This window comes from Vombatus ursinus, unplaced genomic scaffold, assembly GCF_900497805.2.
Source record: "Vombatus ursinus unplaced genomic scaffold, bare-nosed wombat genome assembly UNPS02014841.1, whole genome shotgun sequence".
Lineage (NCBI taxonomy): Eukaryota > Metazoa > Chordata > Mammalia > Diprotodontia > Vombatidae > Vombatus > Vombatus ursinus.
The window spans coordinates 27,504,512-27,532,331 of record NW_020954619.1 but is presented as its reverse complement, the minus strand read 5'-3'; the positions used below and the strand labels follow the sequence as shown (position 1 = coordinate 27,532,331).

At 34.6% G+C, this 27,820-nt stretch overlaps 1 protein-coding gene across 1 annotated transcript in view; it reads right to left on the bottom strand.

Annotated features, from left to right (window-relative positions):
• The window catches only part of CSMD1 (CUB and Sushi multiple domains 1), a 2,488,924-nt gene that overhangs the window by 683,104 nt on the left and 1,778,000 nt on the right, over positions 1-27,820 (bottom strand). Inside the window, exon 11 of the mRNA XM_027840340.1 lies at positions 10,916-11,019. Within this exon, the coding sequence (XP_027696141.1) occupies positions 10,916-11,019 (104 nt within the window). The remainder of the gene's footprint in view (positions 1-10,915; positions 11,020-27,820) is intronic.

Sequence of the window (27,820 nt, the reverse complement as noted above, 5' to 3'; positions counted from 1 at the left end):
ACTGTAAACATGCCTGTAGCCTGTGGCATTTTTTTAATAAAGCTAATATTTTATAATTAAAAGTCATATGCGTCTAAAAAGACAACTAGAAGATATTTAGCCAATTCTTATGATAGAGGAATTAAGCTTATTATTATTATTTATTAGCTTGCATTTATATTGCACTTTAAGTTTTGCAAAGCTCTTTATAGATATTGTTATTTTATCCTTACAACAACCCTGGGAAGTAAGCACTATTATTTTCCATCCCACCCCAACACTGTCCCCTGCAAAGGAATAAACTGAAACAGAAAGAGATTAAATTAATTGCCCAGGGTCACACAGTAAATATCTGAGGCCAAATGTGAACTCAGGTCTTCCTGACTCCAGGTCCATAAGTTTCACTGTACCATTTAGCAGCTTGTAAGCATATATTGTTTCTAGTTAATAAAAAAAATCAATGGGGTGGCAGTTATAATGAAGTAGATTTCATCTAAATGTGCAGTAGAACTTTCTAATAATTATAGCTATTCAAAAATGGAAAAGATTGCCTCATGAGGTAAGTAGACATGCCTCTTTGTCATTGGACATTTTCAAAAAAAGCCTAGGTTTCAGAGGTAAATGCTACAATCGGTTTGTTTTGCTTAATAATTTATTTCTTGTTATGAAGGAGGGACTTATTAGGAGGTAGCTATGATGTAAAAACAAAACAAGGCAAAAATCATTGATAAAACATTTAATTTTTAAAACTAAGCAATGCATACCTCTTCCCTCAAAGAAGATTACCTTTAAATTTAACCAATCTTAAAGCAGTATTTCCTTTTGACAACTCTATTATATTTCTAAATTATGCAAAGAAAGATGTCATTTTAAAATTATCATTTTAAAGATTCTCATGGAGGGAGAAGGAGATAGTCACACTGGCTAACCCCAAGGTAACAAAAGAATCTAAGGAATACATCAATCAATAAATCAGCAAGCATTTGTTAAGCATCAGTTATGTGTTAGGCACTTAAATAAGTGCCATGGATGTCCAAAGTTCAAGTAGATTATATGTGAAGGAATTACGGTGAGATATAGAAGAGAATTACATAGGATCAGAGAGCACAGATTTGCTGCTTATACTAATTAATAGATTTGAAATGAGAAAATGCTTTATAACAATTAGAGTTGCACAAAATTGGAATGAACTGCCTTCAAAGGTGGCAGAGGGTGGATGACCACTTGTCAGGTATGCTGATGTGCATATTACTTTCGGATATGAGGAGGAAGAAATGGCTAACTTGAAGTCCCAACCAATTCTAAACTTTTTGATTCTGTACAACAAAATGTGATTCCTGCTTTCAAGGAGTTTATAATCTAGCAAGGCATATCAGACAGCTACCTAAATAGCTGTAATCTAGAAGTTCTTTGACCCATCCTCTCTCTGCAAAAACGTGTCATTTCAGCATTGTGGGTAGTCCTTTCATCAAGGCTGTCTGTCCATAACCTGTGCTGCAAGATAATCTGATGAGTTCCTGTGGTCAAAATGGATAAAGAGTTAGATGGATAGATAAATGATGGAATAAAAGAGTGAATAAATGAATAACCACTGTTTTGGGCCTAACCTTCTGGTTATGAGCCTGAGTTTAAATAGATATGCAGTCATTATGTACAGTGACCAGATATACAATCAGTATCTGGACCAGTACATTAAGCTGTCCCAGGTTATTATGATCATCATGGATTCCCCTGGCATAAGCTTCCAGAAACTGGGATCATCTCTATATCATGATGGTGCATATGAACAATGCTATAATAGGAATTCAAATTCCAGATCTGTTGCTTTCTACCTGTGTAATCCTAGGCAAATCATTTCACCTCTCTGGGCTTCAGTTCGCTCATCTATAAAATAATGTTAGACTCAATGACCACAAAGATGGCTTCTAAATCTGTGATTCAATGATTCTAAAAATGTAAAATACCATGTAGTAAGTGCATAAGAGAAATAAAAACAAAGTGCTAGGAGGGTTTTGAGTAAGAAAAGGTCACTTCCAGCTCGAGGATCAAGGAAATCTTCATGGGAAATATGGTATTTATATTTGGCCTAAGAGGATCAGTAAGATTTTGAGTAGTGGAAATGTAGAAGGATATTCCTGGCAAAGGGAATGGTATAAGTCAAGATATATTGGAAAGAAAGCCTATTCAAGGGATAATACAGTTTGACTGAAGGATAGGACCCGTGACATGGTCTATCATGAAATGTCTGAAAAAGTAACACTGTGGGGGCCTTGATCCCAAGACTAATTAATTTGGACTTTATTCAGTAGGCAATGGGGAGCCATTACACATTTTTGAACAGGAACCCAATATGACAAGAGGTATGAATGAGGAAAGTTGATCTTCTAACACTGTAGAATGTATTACAAGGGAAAAAAAAACATTTTAGAGGCAGGAAGCCAGATCAGAACACTATCGACAAGTTACAGGTAAAAAGACAGTGAGGGTTTGAATTAGGGTATGGGAAAACAGGAAACATGTCAGCAATTTTATGGAGCCATTCTCTAGTACTTAGTGAAAAATGAATATGGGGATGAGATAAAGGAAAGAGTTAACAGTAATTTAAGGGTTTCAAGATTAGGTAATTGGAACAAACATCCAGCCATCACAACTAGAAACTAGTTGACTTTAATTCTCAAATGAGATATCTATGGTGACACTCTCATGGAGATTTTGACCCTAAGGCTTGCTGACTAAACTTCTTCACTCTATTAGAAAAAAAAAAAAAACCTGTAGACTTCTTAAGAGTTCCTCAGAGCCTATAAATTCAGACTGCTAAAGAGAGACTGTGTATATGTTCTCATTCCTTTGAGAACCATAAAAACCTTCAAGGCATTGTTCAAACCTCATTTGAACTACCACCTAATAGCAAATTTTGGTAACGAAATCACTTTGACATTTTGTTATTATCAACTTTAGTCATTTTAAAACCAGTATGTAGCTCACTAAAGATGTGTATTTTATCAGTATCACTTTGTAGTCACAAGAGACTCACTATAAAGCAACCCTAAAAATCCAACCAGCATATAATAAGAATGAATCACTTTTTTTCCTTGAAATTTAGTGAAAGAAAATGTTTAATAACTTCATACTTGTATGTTGATATGTTCATGTGTGTATAAACTTATACAAACATACACATACATATATACATACATATACATATATACTTGTACATACATATATTGTATATATGTGTATACACGCACATATGAGCAGTTCAAAAGATAGATTTGGCCTGAGGGACTCTAGTCTTGCTGGCTCAAAGGGGGCTTTGGGTCTGCTTTAAAAAAGAGCTGAAATAATCCTTAGTGTAAATGTTAGGCATAAAGAACTTTCAATACTTCCATAAAGTGAAGAGCCTACACAGCTCTTATAAGTTTATGAAGAATCTGAAGTTGGTAGTAGCAGTTCATAAAAGAGCATAGCAAATGCTATCAGTAGCTCTAAAGGGAAACATTGAGTGGCAGATTCAGAGGTAGAGTAGTATTCTAGTGGAGACATGTCTTGAGGAGCATTATTTGTTCAGATTACATGTTTTTCTTTTCTCATAGCATGAGAATCCCAATGAGCAATGGGACGTTTTGCCCCTGTGTTTATGGAGTGATTTTACCTCATACTTGCATTGTTAATCTGTTTAATTAAATAACTTTGTTTTGAGTTAATGCATTCCAATGTCTAGGTAGGGCAAAAATAATTGGATAAGATCTTATGAGCTATGATTTTGAACAGATGTTGTCCCAAAACATACCTTGAACCTGAATATAGCTTTTAGGAGTCCAGATTTGAAGTGAAGGGACCATATATAAGTATGCTTTTAGCATTCTTTTTAAATTATTTCCTCATTCTATCAGTCAATTTCCCCACTGAAATCATCTGGTTCTTCGTTATGGTAGAGAGGTGAACATGGATCCTCTAAGTTTATGCCACAAAACCCAAGATTTGGTAGATACAAGCACGCTTTAATAAAAAGGTTTAGAGAATCAAATTGAAATATACTGCATTCCTCTTCTCTGAGCACCACAGTGATAAATTTCAGAGGTTCACCACAAGAGTAGATAGTTTAATATAGTTGTCCATGAAACACTTGCGTCTCAATGTCCCATATAAGATAGGTAATACTGAATTGCTCTGTTATTGGCTAGTCAGATGCCCCCATCCTAGACCCATCCAATTGATTTTTTTTTTACCCATATGTAGGACTATTTATTTTCCCCCATTAAATTTCAACTTAATAAACTGTACTCATAGTCCTAGCCTGTTAAGGTGTTTTGGTATACTAACTCTATGATCAATTACCAATTTTTTTCCCTCCAGGGGATAGGGGAAGAAAAGTATACTATATCAATTCATGGTTTACCTATTATGGAGAGTAAGATTGATTAACAACACTGATAGAAGGTATATCTGCACTTTTGAAACCACAGATCTTTTGAACTATTGAATAGCTGTTTTGTCAGCCTTGCTAGATTGGGAACCCCTCTGAGGGTTCTAGTGGAGTGCACCACTCTTGGTCAGTGCAATTTGACATTTAATTCATAACACAAATGAAGGTGGAGATAGCATACTTAACACATTTGTAAACATGAAGGTGAGAAAAATAAATAACTTTTTGAATTAGAGAAAGGATACAAAAAACAACTTACTAGGATAGAACTATAAACTTAATTTACTAAATTGAAATTTAACAGTGATAAATATATGTCCCACATTTGTGTTAAAAAATTCAACTAGATAAGTGTAGAATGGGGGGGATGACTACCCAATTACTTAGTAATTAGGTACTACTTACTTTATGCAGGGTATTGCAATACAAGTTTTTCATGGGCTATGATGTGTTGTTATATAAAGTCATTCATTATATAATATATTTCTTTCTTAATATATTCTTTCTTTCTGCTTTAAACCTAATTCACTTTGGTTCTCATTGATTGGCCAACAATAGATCCCAGTCCAAGCCCCACTCAGGGGTCATTGTTTGGGCACTGATGGCTCAAAGTGAATGTAAATAGCAATTGTTTCTGTTTTGGCCAGAAATCCTGAAGGTCTTCCCTTCCCAGATTGTTGTTTTTTTTTTCTGACTGGGTAAAAGAGGCCATTTTTTGCCTCACTTCTTACCTAGCTTTAATCACTGGCTGGCATTGCCTCAGTCGAACTGAGATCTAGGAAAGACCTTAGCTTAAAAAGGCCAGCACCTCCCACTGCATCTGGGGCCATCTCCATTTATCCTGACCTATTATCTTGCCACTGGACCCAGATGACTTTGGAGGAAAGAGTGAGGCTGGTGACTTTGCACTGCCCTCCGTCACTTAAATCCAATTCATTTGCAAGTCATGGTCACTGATGTCATGGTCCTCTTTGAGAACAAAGGACAAACAACAATAATTATTATTATACTAGCTCCTCAAGGAATCTGTGTTCCAGTAGTGAACTTTATCATTTAGTAAAGACCAAAAGGGAGCCATAAAATATTTTTGGGCAGACAAGTTATATCATCAGATCTGTTCTTTAGAACTGATCTATCATCTAGGTGAAGGATAGTTTGGATAGGGGAAAAAAGTACAGTACTCAGCTCTGTTAAAAGGTTATTTTCACGGCATAGGCCAATGGTAATGAAGATGTTTACTAGGATGGTGGTAGCAGAAATGTGAAGTATTTTAAAAGCATAAAGGAAAGATGTAGAGTAACTAAAGCCCCTTGAGGATTTAAATATGCACAATTTGCCTATTGAAAAGTATGCTGTGGTCTTACCAAATGTGGTTCAAGAGTTTGAAATTAGAATTACCATTCTGTATGTTGAACATATTTAAGAAAAGATTAAATAACTAAATATGGACTTAAAACAAAAGGAACTAATACTTTATTGAAATGAAATTGTGATACAATATCATTGAGATAGAATTAGTATATAACTATACTTTTAACATTTGAAAAACTTGATAGTAGTTTATTTCAAGCCCATAGACGTTATAAATTTAAGAACTAGGGGGAAAAAAGGAAAGGTTCTGTTCAAATCTATTTCACAATATTTGATTAGGCACTTTTTTTTAAGGTATAGTCTATATATTCCTTGACAGTTTAAAGCATTTTCTTTAGTTGTTTCCAGTCAAGTCTAACTCTTCGTGACCCCTTTGGGGCTTTCTTGTCAAAGATACTGGAGTGAATGGCTTGCCATTTTCTTCTCCAGCTAATTTTACAGATGAGGAAACTGAGGCAAACAGGGGTCAGATAGTTAGTAATGTTCTGGATTTGAACTCGGGTCTTCCTGACTCCAGGTCTGATATTCTATCCACCGTGTTACCTAGCTGCCCAAGTTAAAGCATAGGATTAAAGAGAGTTTAAGGTTTAAATCTATAATAACAAAGTGAAATTTTTGATAGGTTCATAGATTAAAAGCTGGAATCTAGTACAGCTCCCTAATTTTGTAGAAAGGGAAATTGAGACCCAGAGTCAGTAAGTGATTTGCCCAAGGCCATGCAGCTAGTATTAGATGTGAAATAAAAGCAACAAATTATTATTAATAACATTATATTCATTGTTAAACTCATTCTTAATTCAACAGTTCTTAAAAATCCATCCTTCCCTTTTTCCCTCTCCTCACTTCTGGCTCCCAATTACTTACTAAAATTCATATTATTATCTACATTTTAAAGATTAGGAAACTAAAGAGTTTAGATGACTTGCTCATTTGACAAATGTCAAAGTTTGTACTAGAGCTAAAATCTCTTAAAGTCCAGGTCACTAAGCTTTGAATACAATAGCCCAATTTTCCATAATCTGGTTTCTATTTGCCTTTTAAGTTTTATCTCACAGGGAAATCACTCTGTGTTAATGAGTTAATGACAAGAGTCAGAAGACCATGATACATATATGGATCTTAGTTGTGTGATGGTAAGTAATGGTCTTTCCCTCAGTTTCCTCACCTGTAAAGGCAGAGAATGGACAAAATGACTTCCATAATCTCCCCTTCATCTCTTGGTTGCCCACTGTTCCCTGAATCCTGCTCATGCTTTACTGTTGGTAAATTTTTGTTCATGCCATCCACTACCCAGAACGTCCACCTTTTCTGACTATTCAAATCTTAACCATTCAATTCAGATTGAAGCCCATATGCTCCATGCATTCTCTGGCCATTTCCCCAGGAATTCTCTCTTCTTCTTAACTTCTATAGCAGCTACTGTCCAAACATATCATTAACATAAGCTAACATTGTGCTGTGGTGGTGGTAAAAAAAAAACAAATAAACAAACAAACAAAAAAAAATAATGCAATCTGAGGTTGTATTAATAGTAGGTAAAGCCTTCACATCAAGGTCTGAGCAAGGTCAGATCTCAACTAGAGAGGAGTTATATCAATGCATTTATGTGCCCCGGGCAAGGTTTGAAAATTGCATTCTCAGTGGATTACTGCCTAATGAAAGCTTTGAGTCTGCACTGTAACACATACAATATAATTTATTACAAAATAATAACCCATGTGCAATGCACAGCAGATTTTTATTACATCAAAAACATATGTATTCAACTGTGGCCCCTGATTCCTCCACCTCTGTTTACCTTTTGTAAGTACTGTTTTAAGTCCTGGACCTTATCTAGAGGATTGTGTTTCGATATAGGAACCCCATTTGAAGAGAAATATTTAGAGATGCTGAAGGAAAAACCTGGGTAGTAAAAGGTCTGGAGCCAGGTCATTTAAAGAGAAACTCCAAAAACTTGGAATTTTTGGTCAAGCGAAAAGATGTAAAGGGTTGGCAGTTTTCAAATAATAATACTTTTCATACAATATCTCATTTTTGACTCTTACAGTAGTTCTATAAAGTAGGCAGAGAAGACATTTTCTTCATTTTATAGATGATAATACTAAAGGTCAAGTAAAATCAATGAGCATTTATTAAGTGTGCCAGGCATTACACTAAGCTCTGAAGATCAGAAAGTTTTAGTGACTCATCTATATTTACACAGCTGTCAGGTGTCCATGCTTGGACTAGAATCCAAGTCTTATAATTCCTACTCCAAGGATATTTCTATCCTATCATACTCTGTCTCATATTTCAAGGTGACAGAAAAATCAGGATCATGCCAGTGTGAACAGAACCACAGGGCCCTATCCATTGTCTGATCTCTCTCATGCGCAGTTCAGGGAGACAAATAGCTTTGGTCTGATGATGCAACTGCTGCCCTTCACTCTTAAACCTTCCCTCCCCATGCTATATAACAGGAATATTTCATCAGTGGGAAGCATACTTCATAGGGCTTAGAGAATGACGTTAGTAATCACTGAGTCCAACCTCTAATTTCACAGAGAAGAAAACCAAGAGCTGCATGGAGGAAGGGACTTGCCCAAGATCACACAAGAATTTGAGTGTAGTTTCTCTGATTCCAAGTCCACCACTCTTTTTACCACAGCATATTTTCTGATCATCTTAATCCTTCCATCTAGGCTTGCTGGTCAATTCTTCTCCTAAGAATCTGGGTTTACATGTTGCAAGCAGAGTCCTACTGTAGCCAAGTCATTCTCTCATCCCTTCCCACCTTTCTCATCTGGTACTGGCTCCCCAAATCATGTCTGTGGGAGTTTGTCACACTTTTGTATCAAATTGTTTCTGGCCTGCCCCTGAATCAAACACTTTTTTCTCACTGGAGTTTCTCTATGAAGAGCTGAGAACGAAAGGTAATGTCAAAGCCATTTGTGATAATGTCAAAAAGAACCCACATTTCTATAGTATCATAATGTTTATAGGCCTTATTATCACAACAACCCTGTGAAATAGGCAGCATGACTATTATTATCCCCATTTCACAGACTAGGACACTGCATCTCAAAAAAGGTTTGGTGATTGGTCCATAATCATGTGGTTAGTAAGTGTTGAAGCTAGCATTCAAAACCAATCTCCACATTCCAAAAACAGCACATTGCACTACATCACATTATCTGTCAATGTATCTGAAAAGGGAGGGTTAGCGATTGCCTTCTTCGTGCTAATTCAGCTCACACACAAGCTGCAAAAGTCAGAGGCCCATGTCTGTTGCCTAATGGGGAAGGCCACAATTATCATGGAAGGATTGGCAGATGAAAGAGAGATTGGTTATCCTGCTTGCTACCACCAATGGGTGAATATTACAGAGACACAACTCACTATATTTTAACTCATTATACTTCTCCACATTTAATGTTGTCTAAAAATGACTTTCTTGGGATGTTCACAACAGTATGAATGTTTAGGCAGAGTCTGGATGACCATCTGTCAGGGATTCTGTAGTGCTGATTTTTGCATTGGGCAGGACTAAATGAACACGGTTTCCTTCCAACTTAAATATTTTTTGATTCTATATATTAAATATTTTTATAATAATAATAACAACGATAACATACCATTCATATAGTATTTAAGGTTTGCAAAGTGCTTTACAGTTGTATCTCATTTGATCTTCAAAAGAACCCCATGAGATAAGTGTTATTATTTTCCCCATTTTACAGATGAGAAAATAGAGGCCCAGAGATTAAGTGATTTATAGCTAAGTAAGTAAGTAAGTGAGGCTGGATTCAATTTTGTATCTCCTTGATGCCAACACTCTATCTCCTATGCTAGTTATTATATTTCTTTGTATGACATCCCTTAGTGCTAGCACAGAGTAGGAGGCCCTCAAAAATTATTTACTGATTGAACTCAAATGCAAGTGATGCAACTTCCTGAAAGATTTTTATAATAAACATATACTACAAATTTTCCCCAGGACATTTTGCTTTCTCCTATGGTTTATTAAAATTTTGTTACTACTTTTCCAAAGACATCTCAGTTTGATTCAGTTTCCTGTTCAGTTTTTCAGCATCTTTAAAGTTGTAAGATAGAGAGTAATGGAAAGCTTCATTTACTGTTCCTTTACTAGTGAGACTAATCACAGTATATGTTTTTCCTATCATTTTTAAGGGTGAGAAAATACTTTGTATACATTATGTTATTTGGACCTCACAAAGACCTGGCAATACAAATACTACAGTTATTATATCCATTTTACAGAGGAGGTAACTGAAGGTCAGAAAAGTAAAATGACTTGTGAGCCCACAGCTACATAAGTGTCAGGATTTGCATCCTCATGTTTACAGAAATCAGAGCATTGCTGTGGTAGTCCTGTTCTTGTCCAGGCAATACAAATGTGATAAGGGACCCTCATGCCTAAATGGTCAGCACTTTTTCTGTTCCACTCATCACGTAAAGATGCTTTGGAACTTTAGTTCAAATCACAGCTATATTACTTTGGATTTGGAGAAATTTGGGCAAATCACTTAATCTTTCTTGGCCTCACATTTTGCTCATCTTTCCAATGAAGGCTCAGGCTAAATGATCTTTAAAGACTTGTCTAGTTCTAAACCTATAATCTCATGATCTTTTTACTAATGCAATATATAAAAATATACATTAGAAAAATGTGTATACCATTTCAGATTTTAGTTAAATAATAATCCAAGGAGATTTATTTGAGATTTTGCTATGTTACATTTTGCCATTTTGCTTTCATTTAATCCCTCCTAACCTAATTAGAAACACAAGGTCTTTAATGTAAGAAGATTAATTTATTCATACATTTATGTAGCAAAGATTTCTTGAGATTCTACCACGAACAAGGCCTTATGTTGGGAGTTGCAGGGGACACAAAAATGAAGAAATCATTGTTCCTGCCCTCCTAAGTTCATTTAGCTTATGTTCTATTAAAGAGATGCAATTTGAAATCTTAGACAATATTGGAATTTTAACTCTTATCTCACAGGCACCCTTGTTAGCAAAAATTATTGTATAATTGAAAGTCATTTTTAATCCCCAAGTAATCACACACATGCAAACACATGCAGAGCATTAAAACTTACTGTACAAAAAGTTGAATCTTAAAGATGTACTTACACATATAACACTGTTCTAGTGTCACCTACTTTCCCAGCATCCCCTACTGTAAGAGTGTCATAGCCTCTTTCCAGTTCAAACTCTTCAAAGGCAAGCTTGATGACCTGAGAGAAAGACGAAAAAAAAACTTGTTGGTTGAAACTTATTTTTATTGAAAATATATTTATTCTACTATAGTTCTGAACCACATTGCTATTTTCATTCCTTCATGTAAAGTCATTGCAAATACTAGCATGTTATATATTTGTAGACAGCTATAATTTATAAAGTATTATAAGGTGTACAAAATGCTTTAGATGTTACCTCATTTGATCCTTACAACAACCATTTGAGGTTTCATAGATACATCATGCTTAATATTTTTATATGTATTATTTGAATATATGTATATTATTTTTGCTGACATTATGTAAATTAATTGCTCATTTGTCCTAAAGATTCTTAGCCTGGTCCATGGATAGATTACTGGTCGTCTATGAACTTGGATGACAAATATATATATATATATATGTGTGTGTGTGTGTGTGTGTGTGTGTGTGTGTGTGTATGTACATATATACATATGGATGCTTGTATTATCACTAACCCCTAACTGGCATTTCTTTCAATAATTAATTTTTTTCTGACAATTAGGTCATGTGCTTCACCAATCTGCTGAAGGGTTCCATGACACACACAGAGGTTAAGAATCCCTGACCTACAGGGACTTGACATGGAATTTATAGAATTCTCGGCTGTCCTTACTTCTTTTGAAAATATACTTCCCCAGTTACTCAGAGAAAATTCAGCACTTTGTATTCTTTGCATTAAGCTCTTGTCATGTATCGGATATTTAAAGACATATGTGTTAAAATAAAATTTATGTGGTTTCAAATTCTATGGCTAGCCAATAACAAAATAATAAGCTAAGATGTGAAAAAGAAATCTATGTTCACAATTGGATTTTTTTCCGCTGAAGTGACTGACCATACTAGTTATTTTGCTGTCAAATAGCTACAACATTAATCTGAGTAAAATGGAAATTTTGCTGACCTTAGGTTGGAAAGCTTTTGAGGGTAAATATTGTAAGCACATTACAGATTGAAGGAGTTATATAACAAGAAATTTTCAGGTGAACCTGGAGTATGGCTTTATCTGAACTGATGGATACATTTCTGCATCAAGAAGGGACTTCCTGACATCTGGTTTTGCAGTCAGCCTGTTTGTTTCAGAGAGATCACTTTGACATGATGATTGATATCTATCACATCTAAAGTAGACAGTGTTCTGTCAGCTGAGGTGAGAAAGTTATGTGAAGATTTAAACTAGTATATGTAATAGAATAGGCCCCTTGAGATCACAATATATAAACTGTCTACCCACTTCACTGATTTAGAAAGTACACTTGACTATTGGTGTTTCAAATATAATTCAAGACATTTATCCTTATCTTCAAGGATTGTTAAGGGCCTGGGTAACTTAAGAAGAGCCTAAGACTCTACCCTTCCCTTTTCAACCCTACAGTCTTTCAATAAAACACACACACACACACACACACACACACACACACACACACACACACACCCCAGAAGTTCTATTGCCACAATTTAAAATAATTGTGGGTCTCTGATAGAGAAAAGTAATATTTCCAAATCCACATATTTATTGTTATTTAACAATATTTGAGAGAAAATAAAAATAAAACTATTTTCTAAGGAATAATAACTGTAGCACCATACTTCTGGTGATGCAATTGGCTTGAAATTAATAAAAGCTATGTCTACATTGGATTCATTCAGCAACCACTTATTAAATGCCTACTATGTACCAGGCTCTGTGCTAGGCAATAGATATACAAAGTCAAAAATTAAATATTCTCTTCTATTAAGAAACTTACATTCATTACAGGAAAGGGGGAGAAATAGTATTCAAATGGAAAATTAAGCATAAGACATGAACAGATGAGATAGGAAGAATTTTCTGAAGAAAAGGCAATAGTAATTAGGAAGATCCAGAGACACCTCATATATATGGGTTTAAAGAAATAAATATTTATTAAGGGCTTACTGCATGCCTGGTCCTGTGCTATATAAATTCAAACATGCAAGATAATACTTGCCCTTACTGAGATTACATTCTAATGGAGAAGATAACCAAAAGGAGAGCTGGAAATTCAGGATCATGAAGGGCTCATTCAGGTCATGGAGAGATGAATAATTACCTATAAAAGCCTGGTATCCCAGAGATAGGGTTCAAGGTTCTAGTGAGAGGGATATGAGGATGAAGGGTGGAATTAAACCAGCATTGGACATAGTATAGAAATATCAAGGAAGGAAGAGTGATGTGGACAGATTTCTGCTTGCATAATATCAATTTGGATGCCATGTGGAGATAAATTAGGAAACTACTGCAATAATTCAGATAAGAAGTGATAAGGGCTTGATGCAAGATGATGGCTGAGTGAAGGAGACAGATGCAAAAGATGTTGTGGAGTTAGAACCAAGAGATGTAAGCTGATTGGATATGAAATAGCAGGGAAGAGTGGAGGAATTAAAACAGTAGTAGAAACTAGACAATCATGGTACGGACATGACTGCCTGATTAATGGTCATGCCAGAAAAGTATGTTTATTAAGTTCTCTCAAATCAGAGAAGCTTTTTACTGGTGATATATGGTACTGGAGATAGATGAAATCTACTCATTGATGATCAAGCTAGTTAAATACAGAAAGGTTTATAACTAGTAGCCTAACAAGTAAATGATTAATTCTTTGGCCATGACAAACCATGGAAGAAAGAAAAAAAAGTAAAAGCTGCTCTCCATCCATTGTGGTCTACTTTTACTGCTGTGTGATAGTGGCAGAATGTCAGAAAAGAAACCAAAGGGCTTTGTCAATGACTATTGTAGCATCTATAAACATTCCTTTAACTGCTGGCAATAGAAATAAATTTTGTACAATGACACACAAGTTCATAGGATTATGGATTTAGGTGAGAATACAATTAAAATATATTTCAAATAAATCAAGAGCCCATAATTTATAGCTGAGGAAACTGGAGAATGGAGAAGTTAAGTGACTTTCCTAAGGTTACACAGATATTAAGCTATGACATATTATTGGAAGAAGTGAACCACATCGTTATTAACATTCTCATAATACACAAAACCAGAAAATAGAAAGAAGTTGCAGCTAAATGAAAGAATGGCTCTCAATTTTTCCACAAAGATAAATAAAGGTGGAGCAGCTAGGTGGCACAGTACATAGAGCAATGGCCCTGAAGTCAGGAGGACCTGAGTTCAAATACAGCCTCAGACCAAACACTTGACACTTACTAGCTGTGTGACCCTGGGCAAGTCACTTAACCCCAACTGCCTAAGCGAAAAAAAAAAAAAAGGCACCAACAGCTATTTTAATTATGCAACTAAAGGTGATAAGAAGCATAATTCTGTGGAATACTAGATCATCTCATTGCAATGTCCAGAAACACAAGCCAAAAGAAAACAAAAACAAAAAACAAAAAGCAACTCGTCATGGAGAAAATATGGTGTATGCATTTACGTGTATTATAATGAATAAAGACTTGAAGAAATTTTGTGAAGAACTTGGCAAGATCCTCCAAATTAAGTCAACACATACATTCCAAATGAATGAGTACATTTATTTATTTATGCATGAATAAAAAACATTCATTAAGTGTTTACTATGTGCAAAGTTTCATGGGATATTAATAGAAAAGGAAGATAGTCTTTGATCTCAAGGAGCTCACATTCCAATAGGAGAGAAGATACATCCCCCCTATACACACACACACACACACACACACATACACACAAACATACACACACAAGTTTATATACACATACACATATGCATGCATACACACATATATGTTACATTTCCATATAAATCTGTGATCCTATGGATTTGTCTGTCACTGTACAAAATTATTTAGATTGCTAGCAGCTAAACTAATATATGGGGGGGTGTGTGTGTGTGTGTGTGTGTTTGTGTATTTCAGCTGCAAGTCAGATGGAAATGCTAGGGTTCAACCATAAAACAAATGCTAATTCATCTTCTTTAGTGACATTTCCATTGATAAAAACCATATCTTTTTCTCATATTTAACTGTTTGACAGTAATAAGACACTATCACAATGGATGGAGTGCTGAGCCTAAAGTCAAGAAGACCCGAGTTCAAATCTGGTTATTAAGCTTCCTACTTGTGTGAACCTGGACATATTACTTAAACCCAGTTTACCTCAGTTTCATCATCTGTGAAATGGGGATAACAAAATTACCTATCGCTCAGAGTTGTTGTAAGGATTAAATGAGATAATCTTTGTAAAGTCCTTAACACAGTGCCTGACACATAGTAACTTCTATATAAATCCTTATTCTCTCTTCCTTTCCTTTCTTCTTCCCCTCAATGACTTTGGAGGCTTTTTTAGGTCTTCATAGATCTTATACCTTCAATTCAAAACCAAACACAGGAGAAGATAAAAAGGAAGCTAGAAAATAAAAGTCCAAATTTAGAGGAAAATAAAGAGGCAAAAGCCTTAAAGACTACTCCGAAACCTCTTTCCCATACATCTTCAATACGTATTCAAAATTGGAAGTGAGTCAGAAGGTGCAAGACATGAATATTTTTGAACTTCACAATAAATGAAATAAACTGTGTCAACAGAAATATGGAAATCACTTGAGATTCAGCAGTCTACATGGAACTTGACTTAGAGAAAAGTTAAAAAATAACAACAAATTAGAAGAAAATGTAAAGATGAGGACAAACAATTTGGACAGCTTCAACTTGACCTTTTCAAATAACCTGTTGATGCCCCCAAAAATGTGAAATGGGAAAAAAGGGAAATAAATTGACCCCAGATTTTGTCATTTCCAACAGCAGTTTAAATAATATAATAGTCTGCCCAATATGCAAGCCATCAAATACTAGATATTAATTAGTTACCAAACAGCTAATCTTTCCAAGCAGAAAAAGAAGCCAAGGCCAAACCCAGTTTAACGCATAAGTTATCTATAAAACACAATGCAAGATAATGATGAAAGAATATAAGCAGCTTCAACTCATAAAGAAGTCAAAATCAATAAAGTGAAAACAAATTTTAAGAAAGCTTGACATAAAATGTGACTAAGTATTAACCACAAGAACACTTATAGATGAATCTGTAATGCCAACAAATAGATGGAAAATGGAACAGATTTGCCAGTTTCTAATTACCTATTTACATAATCAATGGGTAACTGAACTATAATAGTCTACCTTCAATGCCTAATGCAAAGCAGCATGGTGTAGTAGAAATAACATTAAACTTGGTATCACAGAATCTGAAGTTAAAATCCTGATCCTGCCATTTGCTACCTTCGTAACTTTGAGCAAGTCCCTTAGCTTCTGTGTCCTTTAGTTTCCCCATACATATGATGAGAATATTGAACTAGATGATGCCAAAGGTACCTTCCAATTTTAGCTCTATCATTCTATGGTCCCTGATTATCAGTATAAGGAAGTAGAAATGGTTCTTAAGAAGACAAAGAAAAGAACAGAAATTTAGCCCAAATAAATGTACACAGAAATGCATAAGGGAAGTAATGCAATCTTGAAACCATTGAGAGATAATTTTATAAAATATTAAGATATCAACCTCATCTCTCAGTTTATCAACTTCTTCGACCATCGTTACCTATGTCTTTATGGTTCCTCAACTATCCACCAGGACAGTCTTATACAATATCTCACCAGCATCTGTAAATCTGTCATTTTCATTACCTAAATTTCTTAAATCTACACCTGAATGCAAAATGACCATGAGGAGATCTACGTGCTAGAAAAACAAAGACAAAAATTAAAGGGTCCCTGTCCTCAAGGAGCTTATAGTCTATAGGAGGAAGGGGATTCTCGATATTTTTCAAGGGAAGGGAATTGGTTTGTGAGAAGACAGAATTAAAACTATGAATATGTTTAGGACATACTAAATAGGTCAATTTTGAATAGGTCATTGTGAAGCACTGGACAAAAGGTTAAAAAGTTCATTAGAAGCAGAATTTGTAGGATTTTGAGTGTTAGTCTGAGCATTTGCCCATTAGATCACAGAATCATATAATGTCAGGGATGAAAAGGTCCTCATAGCCTACCTAGCTCAACCTGTATGGGTACATATTTAAGAATACAGAAGACTTAGCAAAGAAGTAATATGGTCAAAGTAGTGCTTTTAGAAGATTAATTTGACATCAAGGAGTCAGAGGGATTGAAGGGATGGTAGAATGGAGACAGGGAAATCAATTAATAGGCCGTTATAAGAATTTAGGTGATAGGTCCTGGTTTAGAGTATTAGTAGACAAAAAGGGAAATATTTAAAAGATATTTTGAAGGGAAAATACTGGTGTAAATTGATTACAAAGTATAACTGTGATAGTGGAGAGAGAGAAACATCTATCAAGGAAAACTCTAAGGTTTTGACTCCTGATGGCTTAAAGATTGCTTCCTTAAGAATGGGACGATAATTAGTAATTTAGGGAAAAAGAATGGGCAATGGATTATTATATTCAATCTATACTTTAAAATTATTTCAATCTACTTACTCACGGGGGTAACATGGTATGCTGGATAGAGCATGGCCTTGGATCTAAAAGACATATGTTAAACCTCTGAGTGTGAGCTTGTATTGGCTGTGTGATGCTGGGAAAGTCAATTAACCTCTCAGTGCTCTAGGCAGCTCTCCAAAAAACATATTGTCCAAAACGTGCTGACCTTCATTGGTAGAGGCAGTTGCCTCATTGGGGACCTCTTTAAACCAATGAAATCACAAATCTACCCTCTATCAACCTCATATTTCTTATTTTGTAATTTACAAATTATGCCATGTCCCTTGGCTTCATGAGGCCACAGAATGTAGCAAACCTATATGGTTTTGTTTTTAACTGAAAAAACTAAGAGAGAAATTCTCCTGAATTGTCTGACCATTTCACTTGGACCTGATTTAAGATTCACAAAGTGACAAACATCTGCTCTTCAAAATAAATATGGAATATATTAATCTTGTTATTTTAAAATCGTACTAAAAATAATGTTGCAGCCATCATATTCTATTAAAAATAAAATCAGTACAAATTGCAATGTTTTATATGAATATATTATTTTAGCAATTTGATTTGAAACAGGTGCATGATATCATAGATATTCTAGGCTTTCCAGGATAAATATTGAATATTAAAATAGCACCTGATGATGGTGTTATTTTGAATCTTTTTGCTCATGAGTCATTAGACATCACTTAAGTGCTTAGAATAAATATGCTGACCAATAAATAAATTAATTAAGGAGCCAAATTTGGACCCTTAACACAGGAGACCATCACTACCATATCCCAACATTGTTGTATGGCTTCAACATGTTCTCAGAATGTCTAGCTCAGGAGTTAGGAAATGAAAATCCATTCCTACTGGTGATTAATACTGGAAGATCTATGATGACCTAGAGTGGGTATTTCATCCACATTTAGGAGGCTAAAATTTTTATTAGGGAAACATTCGAAATGAGGGAGAGAGGTGTTAGAGAATTGCATTTAGTTAATATTTTCTTTGAATCTTTCCTTTGATAGGAGTGATGACACATAAAAATTTTAAGTCTAAGTTTCTGATGGTGTATGTGTGTGTGTTTCTGTGTGTGTGTGTGAGAGAGAGAAAGAGAGACAGAGAGAGAGAGAAATTTAATCTTTCAGTGGTTCGTTAATATCACTTTGACAAACAATAAGAAATTCCACAAATGAATCATAAAGGTTCCCATTTATAAGCAGACATTTCACAATGTTATATGTATATACATATATAATGTTATACATACATATGTGTAATTTAAATTTTATATACACATGTATATATGTGTGTGTTATGTGTGTTATATGATACATATATATTCATGTCTATACACAAACATGTTATATATTTTGGAAGGAAAAACTCATGTTGGAATATCTTAAGCAGAAATGGATATAAATGAAGGAAAAGGAAAATTAATCCAATAAATGCTCATTAAGTACTTACAATGAGGCAAAGAACTGGGCCAAGTGTTAATGATGCAAAGATGAAAACTGATCATCCCTTAAGGTACTTGTATTATAACCTACAGGAATGGAGAGGCTTTCTTTTTTTGGGGGGGGGACATGACACATACACAAATAAGTATATGGTGATCACCACATATATGGCAATAAGGACAAAATAAATATGTAAAGAAGCCTTCTAAGAAAATTTGAAGGGGAAAAAAACCTTAGTTGGTAGGATCCAGGAAAGCTCCTCAGAGAAGGCAACATCTGAGGAGGACCTTGAAGTGTGCAGAGGGAGGTGATTTTTGGTGAGACTGTAGACTGATCCAAATATAATTGTGAAACAATATTGGCATTGTGCAATGAGTGACAAAATTCATCATATCTTTTGACCTAATCATTCAATTGCCAGTACTTTAACCTCACCCCCCCAAAAAAATCATAAATAAAAAGGCCTATTTGTAGAAAAATATTTATAGTTGCTTTATTTGCAATAACAAAAAATCAGGGCAATGGATAAATAAATTATGGCATATTCATAAAGGAAATGGGCCAGTCATGTCAAAAGATCAAGGGATAACTGGTGGACAGCTAGTATATTTCTCTAATGTACTTGTCATGTCAAAAAATAGCATTTCTCCCAGCACACTGGCTGAGCTTCTTGTGCCTATTGGAGAGAATATCCATATCAATGAGAGCAAAGATCCATTTGAGTGACTTCATGGAATATTATGGTGCTACTAAAATAGTACACAATACATGAAAAAGAAACAGAAGATTTCTATGAAGAAAACAAAGCCAAAGGTAGCAGAATCTCAGATAGACTCTGAATGGGACACACACACACACACAGACACACACAGACACACACACACACACACACAAAAGATAAAAACACAGAAACGTATCTTTGTTGCCTGTTAATTCATTTAGTCCTAAATATTAAAATGCCTCTGTAAGTTTTTATTCATTATGCTAACCATTTTTAAAATTATTTGTCTGTGCTGATGGCCATTGCTTACAAGAAAAACTTTAAAAAGAAAGACTTGATTCATTGCAGTTGAATATCACTGAACACAAAAGAAAGTGCCCATTATGGGAGTCACAGCACAGATTCTTTAACTTGATGACTAGCACAGAGAAACAAATAGAGTAAGGATGCCTCACAGTGTAGAGTATTAACACTGACTATTGGCAAGAACAGCTCCTGACTGAGTTGAGGAGTATGGAAGCCATTCAGACAAAAGTCTCAAGAGCCACAGAAACAGAACTTGGGTTCAGCCCAAAGGCAGGGAGAGAGAGATGAGGGAAAGAGTTGGGTTTATACAAAAAACATTAAATATATAAATTATAGGTGTCAAAAGTCATAAAATGTGTAATTCTACAGAGTCTGTATATACCTAAATATTATGGGCACCATGACCACCATTCCTACAATAAAAAGTGATTTGGTTAAATTGAAGTATGTGACCTCGTTTTAAAATGCAGATTCTCATACTTTCAGAAATAAGGATTTTCACTGTTGTGACTTTTATTACAATGGTATTAGAAATCATTTTTATAGCCACAGACATCCAGATATTACTCCCAGGGAAAAATGCTTCACATCTCTGGGCTCAGTTTCTTTATTTGTATAACAAAAGTGGGACTAGATATGATCTCTAGGATACCTTCTAATTGTAAATCCCATGATCCTATAAAATTAGTTCACTGGAGTTGTGGAATGAATCCCTATATGCTGTCCATAGTAATTGCAGATTAGTACAGTTGCTGAAAATGTAATGTCATCATTAGATACAGCTATTTGATCAACAGAGGTTTTACTGTATCATGGTTGAAAGAAATTAGAACATTACAACACAAATTTGTGAAATGAAGCAGCTCAATAACAAGAAAATACAAATGTAAATTACTTCTTTAAGAAGTATTTTCTCTCAGTTAACAAATCATTCCCTGATGTCCCCAATTAGTGTTCACTCTGTCCTCAATTTTCTTCGTACTATATTTATTTCTGTACATGTTGTATCCCTCCGTTCCCTTTTCACCTCTTGAACTGAGATTCCCTAGTTTCCATCCAAGTTCAACTTAGACTGAATCTTTTTTTACCTCCTACAAGAATCCTTTCCTGGGTCACCTCCCTGCCCCACTGCTTCTCACAGATTTTAATGTATTTTCTGAAATTAGTTTGTCTTTATATTTATTTATATTTGTAAATTTTTTTCCTTTTATAGAATATAAACTTCTAGAGGGCAGAGATTATTTCATTTCTGTCTATTTTCTGTAGCACCCATGTACTATTTATCCTGTATATATAGACATTAATAAGGAACCAGCCAGGTGGCTCAATGGATAGAACTCTGGGCCTATAGTCAGAAAGACCTGAGTTCAAATCTGGCCTTGGGCACTTACTAGCTGTGTGACCCCGGGTAAGTCACCTAACTTCAGTTTGCTTTAATCCACTGGAGAAAGAAAACCCCAGGGACAGCATGGTCCATGTAGTCATGGAAAGTCAGATATGACTGAACAAATTGAACAACAACAGACATTACTGCCTTTTGATTGTTTAATTAGTTTAGTTAATATTTTAATTTAAGTTAATGATTGAGTATTCAACTGACATTCTTGCCCTATCAAAAGACAGCAAGGCCTCAGCATGAAAACCTAAGACAAAATCAATTTAAGACTAAACTAATTAGGAAAATATTACTGAAGAAGAGAATAGAAAATCAGAAGTATTGTTGCCTCACAAAATGACAAAAAGTGGTGCAGAGGACAATCTATTAAACAAAAAGACTAATGTGGGGGGAAATAAGTTAAATCGCCCCAAGTATTTGTAGGTGAAAGTTTAAGAAGCAAACAGAAGAAAAACCAATCAGAAGTTTGGTCAACATTTCAATGAGAAACTATTTTAATGTTTAATAACCACAGAATTACCACATCCATATTATAGTCACTAATGGGAGAATAAGATGCAAAAAGTCATTAAAGAAGAAAAGCATAGAAAGAGAAGCTATATCAGATCAGTCTTGGATCTTATATGAGGAACATAGAGAAGCACATAAAGACTTGAATTTATTCAAAGAAAAATAAGCAAAGACAATGCCATACACAATTTCTATACAAAGTGGAGAAAATGTTCAAAAGCAGATGTTGCAAAATTATAAAGAACAATCTTGGTCACAAAGAAAATGCATGATAACACATCTCCCCTCCCCTATTCCTTTGAAGAAGGAGAGAAGTGGGGTGCAGAGTCCACAGATATAGAGCATACTATATATTTTAACTAATTTATTTTGATTTATCAACAATCACTTCCCTAAGCTTTTGAGTTTTAAATTTTTATCCCCCTCCCCAAGGCAGTGCACAACCTGATATATGCTATATATATATACATTCCTATTAAACATATTTTCACACTAGTGATATTGTAAGGAAGAATTAGAACCAACAGGAGGAACCACAAGAAAGAGAAAACAAAACAAAACAGAAGAAAAAACAGCAAATAGTAAAAGCAAATAGCTTTGATCTGCATTCAAACTCCATAGTTCTTTCTTTGGATGTGGATAGCATTTTCCATCATGAGACCTTTGGAGATGTCTTAGATCATTGCATTGCTGACAAGAGCTAAACCTATAAATGTTAGTCATTGCATAACGTGGCTGTTACTATGTACAATGCTCTCCTGGTTCTGCTCACTTCATGCAGCATCCGTCCATACAAGTCTTTCCAGGTTTTTCTGAAGTCTGCCTGCTCATCATTTCGTATAGCACAATAGTATTCCATTATATTCATATACCACAACTTGTTCAGCCATTCCCCGACTGATGGGCATCCTCTGAATTTCCAATTCTTTGCCACCATAAAAACAACTGCTATAAATATTTTTGTACATGTGGGTCCTTTTCCCATTTGTATGATCTCTTTGGGATGTAGCCCTAGAAGTGCTATTGCTGGGTCAAAGGGTATGTACATTTTTTTAATAGCCCTCTGGGCATAGTTCCAAATTGCTGTCCAAAATGGCTGGATAATTTCACAACTCCACCAACAATGCATTAGTGTTCCAATTTTCCCACATCATTTCCAATGTTTATCATTTTTCTGTTTTGTCATGTTGGCCAATCTGATAGGTGTGATGTGGTACCTCAGAGTTGTTGTGATTTGCATTTCTCTAATCAATAGTGAGTTAGAGCATTCTTTCATATGACTATAGATGGTTTTAATTTCTTCTTCTGAGAACTGTCTGTTCATATCCTTTGACCATTTATCAATTGAGCAATGACTTGTATTCTTATAAATTTAATTCTCTATATATTGTAGAAGTGAAGCCCTTATCAGAGACACTGGTTGAAAAATTCCCAATTTTCTACCTTCCTTCTAATCTTGGTTGCATTGGTTTTGTTTGTGCAAAAACTTTTTAATTTAATGTAATCAAAGTTATCCATTTTGATTTTCATAATTTGGTCATAAATTCTTCTGTTCTCCATAAATCTGATAGGTAAACTATTCCTTGCTCTCCCAGTTTGCTTACAGTATCAGCCTTTATATCTAAATCACGAACCCATTTTGACTTCATTTTGGTATATCACGTGAGATTTAGATCTATGCCTAGTTTCTGCCACACTCTTTTCCAGTTTTCCCAGCAGTTTTTGTCAAATAGTGAGTCCTTATTCCAGAAGCCGGGGTCTTTGGGTTTATCAAATAGTATATTACTATAGCCGTTGACTACTGTGTCTTGCATACCTAACATATTTCACTGATCCACCACTCTATCTGTTAGCAGTACCAAGTAGTTCTGATGATTACTGTAGAGTGTACTATTTTGTGTCAGATTTTTTGATACATTGATTGGTTTTGCTTATTTTTTTTCTCTTCTTACTCTTTTTTATTTAAAAAAATTAGGAATGAGTCTCTGAGAGTAAAAGGGATATACTGAGAAATCTAGGCTATATTACAATAAACAATATCAATAAAATCTATTAAAAAGAAAGAGAGAAAAGTTCTTACTTATAAGCAAATAGGGCAAAATATTTTAAGAAATAAGATGAAAGTAATATATTAAAGTTTTATAGATACAATAGTTTACTACTGGAAACTGAAGAATATATTTTATGGACTTGATTGCAAATTATCAACTTGGTCTTTCATAGAAATTGCCAAATTTGTAAATCTGTAAGGAAGGTTTCTCCTTTACTCTATTCTTCTTTAAAAAAGTTCCCTTGATCTTCTTATTCCATCATCATTTACCCAGATTATCAACTACCATGGCATTGATATTACTTCAATAAGAAATGATGATTGAAGGTGAAATAATAATTCAGGATTTCCCTATTAAGAAGAAAGTAGCAGGGTTTAATGTGCCTGAGAGAGTTACAGATGAGCTCTGTTATACATAAGCTAAACATATACATGGCTGTGAAACCAATGAAAAAAAAATGAATTTATTAAAGAATTAATGAACCAGCATGGTTACAACGATCTACACCTCTGTGATGCCATCTAAAAAGTCTCTGTATTATTGCCTAGTACCCAGCCCAAGCTGAAAAAGAACTAGCTTAAAATAATCTCAAGAAAAAGATCAGAAACTTCTCAGCTGGGATTTGAGAAAATGATTATTTGGAGAGTTCAAATCTCTGATAGGTTTGTTTGTGTTTGTGATGTTAAAATTGAAAAACAAAGAAACATGTTGCCTTCCTAAGAAGTCTCAGTCCTTCAGCAAACAAGAAGACAAAAGTAAAACAGTATTTATTTGTTTGAAACAGGCGCTTAATACGGGGGAATTGTAAGACAGTAAATAAACATTTACAAGACATAGTGGTGTAGGATTAGGTATTACTCTGTAGACATAGATAGACTGAAGGGGATCTCTTTCATCATCCTAAGGGTTTGCATATACCTTGCTTCTTAATGTTACTTTACATCATTATTCCTCTGACCAAAGTCCTTCAATAATGTCTCTCCTTCTGAAGTCTTCATAATACATTTGTACCTTCTTCCTTTCTTTCTCTTGGTACCTCTCTAGACCTCAAGGACTCTCCTCTGGCTTCTTTCAACAAACATTTATGTTGCTACTGTTTGTAGACCATGCTAGGATATGACACAGTCTTTGCCCATATGGAGCTTACAGCCTATTGAGTTATAAGTCAAAAATACCTAGAACATAAAATATTGCATAATAAGTATGTTTGAGAGGGTTAAAGGTAAGTGATATATGATGCCAGAAGGTGAATATCATAGTGACTAGGCAGATAAGGGAAGATTCCAAGGAGAAGGTACCATTGAAATTCACCTAGGAAAGTTAGGATTTGAAAACTAAATGATTAGGATGGAAGACATTCTAGGGAAGGCATTCTAGGCATGAACAACAGAGTAAGTAAAGACATGGAAACAGGAATTCTCAGGATATGTACCAGGGCCACAGAATAAACCAGTTTGCCTACAGCCCAAGAGGGAGGGGAATTGCCATCGCTGATATGCATCAGCTATAGATGCATCTTGGGGAGTTAGGTGGTTCTATGGGTAGAGTGCTGAGCTTGGCATTAGGAAGACTTACCTTCCTGAGTTCAAATCTGGTCTCATACACTTACTGGCTGTGTGACTGTGGGAAAGTTACTTAACCCTGTTTGCCTCATTTTTCCCATCTGTAAAATGAGCTGGAGAAGGAAATGGCAAACCATTTCATTATCTTTGTCAAGAAACCCTAGAAGGGGTCACAAAGGGTCTGACATGATTGAACAAGAACAGCAATGGTTGCATCAAATTGTAGAGGACCATGAATATCTGGTGAAGCAGTTTATATTTTACTTGCAAGGCAATAGGGAGCCACTAAAGGGTTTTTAACAGAAGAGTAACATGACTAGATATATCTATAAGCTATTAAATGTTTCTTTTCAAATAAACAAAACATAAAGAGAAGAGAAACAGAGTAGACTACCGCAATTGATTCTATGTTCATTTTTATTCTTGACCATTCAGCACTTAATCAACAAACAAAAATTGTGAAATGTCATTGCATATTTTCAGAAATATATTTTTGGGCTTATGCAGTTAGGGGAATTACATTTTAATATAAAATCATTTAGATGACATGACAGTATAAACAAAGTTGAAAATGTTAAACTGAGGAAAATGAATAACTTTCATTTTGTTTAATGTATATACATATATATGTGTATATGAGAAAGAGAGAGAGATAGATACAGAGAGACATAGAGAAAGAGAGAGACAGAAAGAGTTAGAGTCAGAGAGAGAACAAGGTTTTTGCTAAAGATTTACAATCTAGTCATGACACTTTGGACAGAGACAGATCTTTTTCCTTTAACAAGTTTTTCTTACCTGTACAAAGTGTATGAAGATTATTGCTAAGATTCTTCCCAACTGTGGAATTTTGTGAATCTATGATTCTATAACATTGTTTATAGTGGGGAATTTAAAATATAAATTTAAGACCAAATACACAAAAATTAACAATAAATTGTTAATTAACAAGAGGGTTATAATTTTAATTGTTTTCAAAATTTGTCCAAGGGTAATTTTTTTTTAATTTCTACATTCAGAGGACCTGAGTTCAAATTCTGCCTTTGACATTATGCATTTAACCTTGAGTGAGTCAACTAACTTCCTTGACCTCAGTTTCCTAATCTATAAAATGAGCGTTGTTAGATGACTTCTGAGGTCCTTTTCAATTCTAGATGTATTATTGAAAGACTAAAGCAAAGTTTTCTGTTTCTTCTGATATATTTCCTCAGAGTAGGCAAAAACATTCAAAATCATTTCATTGACTTATTAAAATTTCCTCAAAGTACTACATTACATGTTTAACATTTTTGTCACTGCTGAAAACGAAGGAAAAAAGTGAATATAATATTGTCAATGTTTTTCTACAGAAAACAAGCTAATATTTAAATCTATATTCTTTCCTTTATCCCATACCTCTTCCATTTATTAAAAGCTACAAGTGTAACTGCTTAATATTATACTTTTTTTTAAAAGTACATTACTTGACACTATGATGATAATTATTATGATTCACTGGAAAGGAAGAACAGTAATTAAAATGTTATTAGCATGGAATTTTAAGTAGAAACTTGAACATTTGGGGAAGAAGTGAGGAACTTCCACTAACAATGAAGATCAGCACCATCTCCACAGTTTATAGTCTTAGAATATTCCCTAGAGTACTGATAGGTAAGTGATTTCACTGATGTTACAAAGCCAGTAGGTGTTACAGATGGTTCTAGGTCTTCTTGGCTCTCTTTAATTATACCAGGCTGTCTCTCACAGAGTTTAAAATAGTAAATACAATGCATACTAAAATCAGCAGGATTCAGACTACTTGGGGAAAGCTATTAACATAATCAGAGAGCAGGCAAATTGTATAGATGAGGACAGCAGAAATTATTGCTAATATTCCAAACAAGGTGACCAATCTTCTCACATTCTTAACCTTCTGGCTGGCAGTAGCCAAAACCAGAAACACTCACTGCTTCTAGGGTAGAATGTTAGAATGTAAGCTCATTGAGAATAGAGATTTGTTTTTTTCATTCCTTGTACTTATATCTCCCGCATCAGTATATTGTCTGGTAAACAGAAGGTACTTAACAAATACTGGTTGATATTTAGCATTGACTTATTTTACTGTAATGGTAGTCTATGTCCTGATAGTAGGCTCATGTAAAATCATATAATCTCTTTGAGAATAAAAACTATTTAATTTTTAAACTTTTTACCCTCCCCCCCCATCAAATCTAGCAGAGTGCCTTGCATATTAGAAGGGCTTAATAAATGTCTGTCAAATTGAATTTTTGTTAATTTGAAAGGGAAAATATGTAATTCTCCTTTGTAGCAGAGGTCTAGGACACCAAAAACATT